Consider the following 11,274-nt stretch of genomic DNA (forward strand, 5'->3'; position numbering starts at 1 on the left):
AAACAGGATAGGCTGTATACAAGCTTTAGCAGTAAGAATTTCCTGCCAATTAGTGGATGGCATGATTGATTTCATCTTTCTCAATTTTCTAAGTCTTGATAACCTGCATAACCAGAAAGTTTCATTTTAAATATACATATTAAATTTACAATATAAATGTATATATGCATATAGGCCTATGTGTATCTGTATGCACATAAAACGTTTAGGTTAAAGAATAAGTTCCCAAATCAAGTAGTACCTGTATGGTATCAAGAACCTAACAGCTAGGTTTAGGACTTCTTCTGCTCCTATGATTTAAAAACGGCTATGGCCCAGTAGTTATATTCCTAGAAACCTCTTCCAAGGAAATGTATTAATCCAGTAATTTACATAGAGTGTTCTTCCTAACTGTTTTTGTTTCTGGTTTGTTTGAGGTTTGAGACAGGGTCTTTCCCAGTAGGCCAGGCTGGCCTTGAAATGGAGATCCTCCTGCATCCACCACTGGAGTACTGGTGCCTGTCAACAGGCCATGTAAGGAGAGTCTGACCTGAAACAGCAAATACTGAACACTTTCCACCCAAGACAGGATAGACACTCGCTAGTCCAACCCTCAGCATAATCATCCTGGTGATGAGGCCAAAACCTTAGAAGTTCCTGTGAGCTTTCTCCCTCGCATTGCGCACGGACAACTTATCAGGTTCTGCCTTTATACATAATCTCCCTTTATTTTTCTTCCTTCACCACAGTCCACTCTCTTTACCCACTCTGGACTCCATAGGGCTACTGGATGGGTTCTTTTGTTTTGCTTTGAGTTTTGTGGAATTTTTTTCTGCTGGTACTAGGGCTTGAACTCAGGGCCTTATGTTGTCCCTTAGCTTTTTTGCTCAAGTCTAAGGCTCTGCTACTTGAGCCACAACTCCACTTCTGGCTTTTTGGTAGTGAATTGGATATAAGAATCTCAAGGCTGGCTTTGAACCAGTGATCCTCAGATCTTATCCTCCTGAGTAGCTAGATTTACAAGTTTGAGTCACTGAAGTCTACCTACTGTTACTCTTTGTGTGTGTGTGTGTGGTGGTACTGGGATTTGAACTCATGGTCTTGCACTTGCAAAGCAGATGCTTTATTACTCCAGCCAGTCTGCCAGCCCTAATACTTCCCCCCGCCCCACATAGGTTATTTTCAAAATAGGGTCTCACTTTTTAGGCCACGGATGGCCTGGCCTGCAATCCTATTTGTGCTTTCTCTTGTAGACAGGATAACAGGAGCACACCACTGAACCCAAGTTCAGATAGTATCTCACAGAGTCCAACTACAATCTTTCCCTTCACCCTAGGTCCACCTCCCAAACTAGGATTACAGGCTTGAGCCAACCCAGGACGCTCCTAGTGTCACTCTTACTTACCTAGCATCACTACAGCATGCAAAAAGACCATTCTTACAAGATCAACACCCTTCAGTCATTTCCTAGTGTCCTCAAAACCAAATCTAGTCCTCAAAGCTCTATCTCATTGGCACCTGCTCACATCTCTGTTCTGGCGAGTATCCACACCCCTTCTGCTCGCTGGGGACTTTCCTCACTGTTCCTCCAGCGATGTATGTTCTCACCTAAGGGCCTAGCACTGGCTGCTCCTTCTCCCTGGAACAGTCTGCTCCTATGTTATGGCATGCCCACTCATTGTTTATGCGTTCTGGAGACATCCAAGCCCTCCTGGAGAGGCCTTCCCCAATCACACCACCCAGGACTGCCATCATAACCCTAGTGATCAAATCACTAATTCCTTTCCTCTGTAACATATGCCACCTATTACCACCTATTCCCGTGTGGACTCTTACCTCTTAAGAAAAAAGGGATGTTTGAATAAGTACATTAAAAAACTGTGTATTATACAGAGATTAGAATGTATGTGAAGATGATTTAAGAACACAGGAGCTGAGCATTGTGATTCATACCTGTAATCACTCAGCTACTTGGGAGGGCAAGTCAAAAAGATCAGGTTCAAGGCCAAGACTGACCTAAATAGAAATACTGTTTAAAATCAAAAAAAGAAACACAGAACACGGGAACAAAATATATTTTTTAGTGAAAGGAATAACAGATTATCAAATAATTGGTTAACATATCACCAAATATGATGGGGGGGAAGGGAGAGGAGGGGCTGGGCAAGTCTACAGAATGGGCAAGAAATAGCAATATTTTTAAGTATGTCAAGGTGGTACCTTCTTGCATCATCCTTTTTTTTTTTTTTTTTTTTTTGTCGGTCGTGGGGCTTGAACTCTGGGCCTGAGCGCTGTCCCTCAGCTCTTCAGCTCAAGGCGAGCGCTCTACCACTTGAGCTACAGCGCCACTTCCGGTTTTCTGGTGGTTTATTGGAGATAGGAGTCTCACGGTCTCTCCTGCCCGGGCTGGCTTTGAACCGCGATCCTCAGATCTCAGCCTCCTGAGTAGCTAGGATTACAGGCGTGAGCCACCAGCGCCCGGCTTGCATCATCCTTGTAAGGAGGAAAGAAGTAATTTATAGTTTCTCCCATGTATCGGGTTCTTTTATGTGCACAATCTAGCTACTATTAATTATTATAATTGTGCCATGATTAATATAAAACTCTCATTAGCCAGAGTCCATCAGTGTGTAGCAAAATGAAAGTCGCAACCAATTGGTAGGTTATAAAATTAGTTTGTTGTTGGGGGTTTTGGGGGGGTGTCAGTCTTGGGGCTTGAATTCTTGGCTTGGGTGCTGTCCCTGAGCTCTTCAGTTCAAGGCTAGCGCTCTACCACTTGAGCCACAGCATCACTTCCAGGTTTTTCTGAATTTGTGGTCCTGAAGAATCGAACTTGGGGCTCCATATATACCAGGCAAGCACTCTAGACCATATTCCCAGCCCTAGTTAGTTTTTAACAAAATACAATTTACAAAAGAATAGAGGGCTGGGAAGGTGGCTCAGTGGTAGAGCGCTTGCCTTGCATGCATGAGGCCCTGGGTTCGATTCCTCAACACTACATAAAGAAAAAAGAAAAAAGCTGAAAGTGGCACTATGGCTCAAGTGGTAAAGCGCTAGTCTTGAACTGAAGAGCTGAGGGACAGCGCCCAGGTCCAGAGTTCAGACTCCACGACTGGACAAAAAAAAAAAAAAAAAGAATAGAATAAGTTGGGCACTGGTGGCTCATGCATGTAATCCTAACTACTCAGAAGGCTGAGATCTGAAAATTCTAGTTCAAAGCCAGCTCAGGCCAAAAAGTCCATGAGACTCTTATTTCCGATTAAGTAACAAACTGCTGGAAATGGAGCTGTGACTCAAATAGTACGAGTGCTAGCTTTGAGTGAAAAAGCTCAGGGACAATGTGCAGTCCCTAAGCTCAAGCCCCACTACCAGAAAAGAAATAGAGACAGATAGGAAGGAAGCCAGGAAGCCAGGCACGAAGGAAGGGAAAGAGAGAGAGAGGGAAAGAGATGAGGGAAGGAAGAAGGAAGGAAAAGGAAAGAAGGAAGGAAGGAAAGAGGGAGGGAGGGAAGGAAAGAAAGAAAATAAATTTTAAATTAAAAAAAAAAAACCATGTACGGCCAGCTGCAGATGGCTAACGCCTGTAATCCTAGCAACTAACGAGGCATAGTTCAAAGCCAGCCCAGGCAGGAAAGTCCATGAAACTCTTAGCTCCAGTTAACCACCAGAAAACCAGAAGTGGCACTGTGGCTCAAGTAGCAGAGCGCTCACCTTGAGCTGAAGAGCTGAGGGACAGCACTCAGGCCCAGAGTTCAAGCCCTATGACTGAACAGGGTAGGGGTGGGGTGGGGCAGGGAAGATCATGCAAAGATTAACGATGTACACAAGTGTAGAACATTCTGGGATGCCTGACTCAAGCCTAAATAGTGCTAATTCACGTGAAAAGCCCAAGCGGAAGGACTCAAAAATAACACCTGCCATCCTAGCTAGCTACTCAGGAGGCAGAAGTGAAACCTGCCAAGACACTTGCTACAAGTAGTACAGCACTTGCCGTAAGATCAAACCCCAGTACAAAAAAAAAAAACACAAAAAACAAAACACTAAGAATTGGATGTGGCATGGGCACATAGACTGTAGAAGGTCAGGCACTGCTTGACCTGGTCTTTTCCCAAGTTTCACCACGTGAGGATAGAAAATGGAATATAGCATACTGTAGAAATCTTGCCACAAGTCTTTGTATGGTCTACAAAAAGATCTGCCACTTAAAGTTCACTTGGATGCACTGCTGAACTCTGACTCTCATGTCTTTCAACACAGTATCCTTCAAGTCTCAGAAATGTTCACTCTTACATAAGACACAGAGTTGTACTTAATCAGTACTCAAAAACCCTGAGGCCTTTGAACCAGGTCCTCTTCTCAGAGAGGTTTAGTCTATAGCCTAACTTGAAACACTAGTTCTAGCTACAAAAATACAGCAAGAACTGCAGTTAATATTAAGAACAGAAACAGGTTTGCTCTTGAACATCTTTTCAGTCAACTCCATGATGCTTCCAAATAGAAACTTGCCAATTTTCCTGCACTTGAGATAACAGATCCAGTATTATAGAAGAATGTGGAATTTTTTAATCTGTCCAGCACTTCAACTAGGATTTAAGATAACAGATCCAGTATGGTAGAAGAATGTGAATTTTTTATCTGTCTAGTACTTCAAATAATATCTCGTAAGTAGGAGAAAAAGAGAGGGAGTAACAATGTTCGACAAGATATGTACTCATTATCTTACTTACGTAACTGTAACCCCTCTGTACATCACTCTTACAATAAAGTAAAATAAAAAAGGGTATAGGCCTAGAAAAGTAGAAAAGTGCTGTTCAGATGCTTTTCTTTAAAGAGAAATTAACCTCCAGTTTAGAAAATGAAATGGCTGTTTTTCTCCAAAACAAGTATTCTGTTTTTGTGTAGAGACTTTGGATTATTAACAATCTAGTGTTTTTGCTTTTGATAATACCTACTTTAAAAAATAGAGTATAGGTCTGGGAAGGTGGCTCTGTGGTAGAGCACTTGCCTTGCATGTATGAGGCCCTGAGTTCGATTCCTCAGCACCACATAAGCAAAAAGAAAAAAGCCAGAAGTGTCACTGTGGCTCAATAGGTACAGTGCTAGCCTTGAGCTGAAGAGCTGAGGGACAACACCCAGGCCCAGAGTTCAGGCCCCACGGCCGGACCCAAAAAAATAAATAAATAAGAGTATAAATGCTGTTCAATCCAAAATTTTTTTTAATTTTAAAAAGCTATCACTAAAAAAAAAAACAAGAAACAAATTTTTCCCAAAACAGAGTCTCATTATACAGCAACACAGGTTGTCCAGTTCAAGGTTGTCAAGTTCCTGCTCAGCCTCCCAAGTGCTGGAATTACAGGTGTGAGCCACAGTGACCAGCTAAATATCAGCTAGACCTAGAATTTTTGATGTGACCCATTCTGGGGAGTGCCACTGTACGTGTACTTATCACACATACATGCACACAAACAGACACACCTCAAGGTAAGAAGTGAACTCCTGTGAGTGAGAGTGTAGGACCCAGCACCTGGCAACCTAAGGCAACTCCCCATTCTTTTCCTCACAGAGCATTCTTAAAAAAGAAAAAAATGTAAGCCAAAGATCAGGGTGTATTCCCAAATAAGGTATTTGATAAGCCTTAGCCTGAGCTGCTCCAGGCTGCCTAGCCAGGCAAAGAATCACAACTATCAGGAAGCTAATCTCAGGCCCTTAGTAAGTAGAAACTTTCATGGTAAATCAAAGCTAATTAAACAGAATGGATTCTATTGCTGTAGGCTGGCTTGATTGAAGGGAAAATGGAGACCAAAATTGCTACTCATGCCTTCAACAGAGACCTGTTGAGCCCTTTTTAATGTTTTCCAGTAGTTCACCACAGCCCCATTTCAGAGTGGTAAGTGGAATACAATATAGGTAGAAGGGACAAGGGGCACAGAGTATCTTCATACTTTCAACTATAAACAGAAAGATTATGGTGCTTTTCCACCAGGAGATTAGCTAAAAGCAAACAGCAGGTAATCAATAAAAAAAAAAAAAGACTGGAATATTTGCTTATTTACCAAGCAGTGGGCCTCTAAGATTCTTACTTAGATCTTCCAAGGGAGAAAAATAATCTGAGCTCTTTGTACTGTACTTTGTACAGAGACCCTTAGCAGGTACTAAATATCATATTGGATGAATTAGACATTCATTATTATACTGCACTGTAACTATTTTCCATAGCAGCAACAGAATCAACAAGGCATATGCAGAGGAAAGGAATGGATTCTGCCAGGGCACATGAGGGAAGTCTGCATTCACAGAAGCAATGAGGTCACAGTGGTCCCTTCCTGCCAGGCAGCTTTTCACCAGTCAGTGGCTGCAGGAGGCAATCGTGTGATCAGGACTATGACCCAGTCCAGGTGGCAGCAGATGGCCTCAGCTACTTTCCAATTCAAAATGCTACAAAGGATCCATTTCCTGGGGTTTTACTATGTTTCACCATTTCCTTCAGACTTTCAGCTGTACAAGTGGACATACAACAGGACTGTGGTGATTTTCTACAAGCAGATTAGCTAAAAGCAAACAGCAGGCAATAGATTGAAAACTGAAGACTATGGATTTGCTTATTTACCATGCAGTGGGCCTCTAAGATTCTTACTTAGACCTTCTAAGAGAGAAAAATATCTGAGATCATGCCCCCCAAAATTTTTCACTGGGAACAAATTGGAATCCTGTATTGCTCTTCTCTCCTTGAAAAATTATTTGAATCAGTTCATACAAATAAATAAACTGGGAGGAAAACGTGTTCAAATCCATTTTCATGCAAATAAATTAGACGGGAGGATTATGGTTCCAGGAAAGCCTGGGCAAAGTAAGTTCTCAAGACACCATTTCCCTCTGGAAGAAGCCGGGGAGTGGTGGTATGCACCTGTCATCCCAGCTAGAGGATCCAAATGAGACCCTGTCACAAAACACTGCAAAAAAGGGGCTGGAGGCATGACTCAAGTGGTAGAGTGCAACATGAGGTCCTGGAGTTGAAACTGCAGTGTTAATAATAGTAAATACTTGATTGTCAACAGCAAAGAAAATCTAAACATTTTGAAGCCATCTTCTAACTTCAGGAGAAAACAAGACAGGAGATAAAATTATCTGAAAGGATAGAAACTAAGGAAAATTAAAGTGGTTTTTAAAAAGTGAGAACACCACCAGGCATCAGTGGCTCATGCCTGTAATTCTAGCTACTCAGGAAGCTACGATCTCAGGATCCAGGAGCCAGTAAACTTCCAAGTCAGAAGTAGAAGTAAACCATCCAGTCCATGTATAAGAGATTGTATGACATGGTCAGTCTAGTAAAGCCTTTACCACCGTCTCTATTTCCCCACCCTGGAGAGTCCAATCTACCCACAAAACCATTCGACTTTTCCCTCAGAAGACTACATGCCAAATGCAGCATTTGATTGTGGTATTAAAATAGAGCCAGGTGTGCTGGGACAAACCGGTCATCCCAGCTATTCTGGAAACTGAGGCAGAAGGATTGCCAAATGCAAGAACAGCCTGGACAATGCCCTATCTCAGTTACTTCTGTGCTCAGACTGGGACTTGAGCATGGGCCACAGCTAAAGGGGAGGTAATTAACTGGAGATAAGAGTCTCAGGACCTTTCCTGCCTAGGTTGGCTTTGAACTGTGATCCTCCAATCTCAGCCTCCTGAGTAGCTAGAATTGCAGGAGTGACTCACCAGCTCTTGGCTTAAAAATAAAAAAACAAATTTAAAGAGTAAGATGTTTACCTCAAGTACCCCCAAGTATCACCAAAGATTTTTTTGGGGGGGGAGGGTCCGGTCATGGGCCTGAACTCTGGGCCTGGGTGCTGTCCCTGAGCTCTTCAGCTCAAGGCTAGCGCTCTACCACTTGTGCCACAACACCACTTCTGACTTTTTTTTTCTGCTTATGTGGTGCTGAGGAATCGAACCCAGGGCCTCATGCATGCAAGGCAAGCACTCTACCACTGAGCCACCTTCCCAGCCCCCAGCAATTTTTTTAAAACCCATCTGAGCTAATGATACCATAGAACTGCATCCATCTGAGACACAGGGGTGAGAAGTATCCTTAAGAATCAAAATCAAGGGGTGCTTTGCAACCTGCTTAAGAGGGAATGAAGTTCAAGGCCTTGAGTTGGAACACCAGAGGAGGTGGAGGAGGTATGATGAATAAAAACTACCTCAGTACATTTCTCAATTCCTGGCTGGCTCTTGCCTGCACTGTCCTCCACCCACCTTCTCATGTGAATAGCTGTTTCTAAAATGCAGATCTCGGGATAATTAGTCCACCAGGAGCAACAACCACCCCAAAAACCAAGGAGAGTTGTAACGGTGAAGGACCCCCGTAGGCAATAACAGGTGGTCCTAAAGAAAGTTGCTAATTACTAGTGTCAGCATCCGGGAAGGGTCACCGCCTCCCCACCCCTGCCTGCCCGCCCACCCACCGTATCCCAGCGGCTACCTCTCACTGGTTAACGCTACTCCCTTGGAACTGGTGGGAGACATGGGAGGGGCAGGGAGGAACCGAACACTGTCAGACTAAGTGATGGAGGCGATCTACACACCAATCCCCAACTTCACCACGCCGCCCAGGGAGATATTACAACCAGAAGCCATTGCCAAGAAGGCTGGCTTCAAATGTAATTTATCAGAACGACTTTCCAACAGGTCTCCGGGCGGCCAGGCCCTCAGTTTGGAGAGAAGGGGGCCTCGGTGGGGGGCGAGGGGGAGGAAGAGTTTACCTAAGAAGGCGGTGGCAGAACGGACAGACGCCCAGGGAGCTGCCCTCCTCCCCCGGCCGAGGGAGTGGAGGGGCGCGCGCCGGCGAGCCGGGCGCAGCCACAGGTGCCCCCCGCGCGCACTGGAGGGACTCCCACAGGTGGGCGCCTCCGGGCCCCGGGAGAAGGGGGCGCGCGGCTCTCTAGGACCTGGGGGAAGAGGACGGAGGGGACCCACCCCACCCCACCCCAGGGCTGGGAGATGGTTTTTGCCTTTAGGAGACAGCGTTGCGAGCCAAGCTGGGAGTTTTCCACTGCCTGCCTCTCGCTCTCCCCGCCGGCTGGGCAAAGGCTTCTCCCACCTCCCCCCCGCACAGACACATACACACCCCCAGCAGGAGGAATGGGGTGAAAAGAGGAGCCGCGGGCACCTCCCACTCTCCTCCCCACCAGCCTCAGCCTCCTCCGGGGCGCGGTTAAGCCGCGCGATCGCCGGCCGCCGGCTGCATGCGCTCCGGCACGTACGAGCCCGCACAGCCACAGGCGGGCGGGGGGAGGGCGCAGAGACCCAGCCCCGACCCCGGTCCGGACCGTTCCTCTCCCCCCCCCTCCCACCACCACACACACACACACACACACACACACACACACACACACACACACACACACACACACACACACCTCTCAGCGGATCCCGCCGGGCTCACCCCTCCCGCGCCTCCTCAGCCCCTCACCCGTGTTGGCCTTGAGGTTCTCCCGTAAGAAGTGACCGCTGGACAGATGCTGGAGGCCAAAGTTCTGGGCGATCCTCTGGCACACCGTGCCTTTCCCCGAGCCGGGCGGCCCGAGGATGACCGCGCGCAGGAGTTTGGAAGCCATGGCTCCGGCGGCCCCACGGGCAGCCCCGACTGTAGCCCCGCAGACAGCCCGGGAACTTTGTTTCTCGGCCCCCGTCTCGGGCACCCTCTCTGCTCGCGCGGGGACGCGCCTGCCGCCCCTACGGTGGGGAGGAGAGACTTGAAGACAAACCCCTCCCCGCAGCCCCGCCCTCCGCCACCTCCCCGCCCCGGGCCGAGCCCCCGCCCCGCACCGTCCGCCCACGCGGGGGAGGGGGTGTCAGAGGTCCCACCTCCATCCTTTCCTCGATCTCACTCCCCACGCCCTCTCAAAGATCGGGGCGGGGGCCCTGCTGGCCGAGTGATCCCCGAGCCAATCTCTGCCGAACGGAAGACATCGGGATCGGGCTAACTCCCAAGTGCGCCCCCGCAGCCCCACGCACACAATGGCCCGGGGCTCAGCCCACCCTTCCCCTCCCTCCCGCCGAGTCCTGCACGTGGACCGCCGTGGAGTCCGCTCCTCGCCCCCCCCACCCCGCCCCACCTTCCCCGGCGGCTGTCATCCCCGCCGCCCGCGCGCAGACGGACCGAGGGGTCCACCTCCGCCCTGAATTGCCCGTGCGCTCCCACGCGCGGGGCGCAAGCAGAGTCCGGCGCTCCTCGGTCAAAAGCCACAGTGCAATGAGCCCACACCTCGGCGCCCCACGGCTCAACCGGGCGCCCAGCTTCGCTTCCCCTTGGGCGGCGCCGCCTCCGACCGCCTGGTCTCTCAGCCCCGCTGGCCAAGCAGGACTCGATCCTTACGTAAGCCCCGAGACCAGCAGCGCCCGAGCCGCCGGCCCGCGCCCCCCCCCCCAGCCCTCCCCAGCCCTCCCCACACCCCACCCACCCACCCCCGCCGGCCCCGCCCACGCGCTCCCCCACCCGCGCCGACCCGCGGGGACTGTGGGGGCGAAAGGAGGAAAAAAGCTTTCTCTTTTTATTTAGTCGCCTAGGGACGGGGCCTATTGTGAAGAGAGAGGAAAAATACAACTTGAGTACCTGCTGTCCATCAAGTCCCAGGCGGTGGCATCTCATTATGCAACCTCCCAAGGCACAGATGTGGAAATGCAGTCGTTCATCTGCTCATCAGCGTTGGATCCAGCAGCACCTGTTAATGGGACCGACTATTTCCAAAGCTCGCAATAGAAAATCACGAACAAAGGACCTAATCTGGTGCCAAAAGAAGTTACTTTCCAGATTGAGTCTCTCTGTCTCTGTCTCTCTGCCTCTCTGTCTCTGGGGGGAGGCAGTACTGGACACACACACATACACACACACACACACACACACACACACACGCATGCATTCCTCTTTTTCTGTTATTTTTCAGATAGGATCTCACTTTTCTTACCTCGATGGGCCTGGACCACCATCCCGCTTTACTTCCTGCCCAGTTGAGATGCCAGACGTGGACCACATCATGCCCAGTTTTTCCACTGAAATAGTTTCCTTAACTTTTTAAATGAATTAATTTATTTTACTTATTTTGCCTGAGCTGGCCTCAAATCACTAACCTTTCAATCTCTGCCTTCCCAGTATCTGGAATTATAGCACTGTGCACTGCTTCCAGCCAGGGTTTTGACTCTTGCCTAATGGATTCCAAAGCCCACATGCCTTGGGGAAAGAGAGGAGAGGTTGTAACTCACTTGTGGTCAAGATCAATGTAGTTAACTGATTCCAGGACT

General features: G+C 48.2%; 1 protein-coding gene across 3 annotated transcripts in view; it reads right to left on the reverse strand.

Annotated features, from left to right (window-relative positions):
* The window catches only part of Ak4 (adenylate kinase 4), a 70,783-nt gene extending 60,095 nt beyond the window's left edge, over positions 1-10,688 (reverse strand). The window contains exons 1-2 of one of the 3 annotated variants that reach the window (XM_070025823.1): positions 10,589-10,688; positions 9,446-9,708 (exon numbers count right to left, since the gene is read on the reverse strand). In XM_070025823.1, the coding sequence (XP_069881924.1) occupies positions 9,446-9,708; positions 10,589-10,599 (274 nt within the window). In that variant the 5' untranslated portion in view covers positions 10,600-10,688. Of the gene's footprint in view, positions 1-9,445; positions 9,709-9,840; positions 9,860-10,240; positions 10,334-10,588 lie in introns of those variants that run through there. The other 2 variants (XM_070025825.1, XM_070025826.1) reach the window with 2 other exon arrangements.
* Positions 10,689-11,274: the final 586 nt, after the last annotated feature.

Source organism: Dipodomys merriami, unplaced genomic scaffold (assembly GCF_024711535.1).
Source record: "Dipodomys merriami isolate MVZ:Mamm:240054 unplaced genomic scaffold, mDipMer1.0.p SCAF_172, whole genome shotgun sequence".
Lineage (NCBI taxonomy): Eukaryota > Metazoa > Chordata > Mammalia > Rodentia > Heteromyidae > Dipodomys > Dipodomys merriami.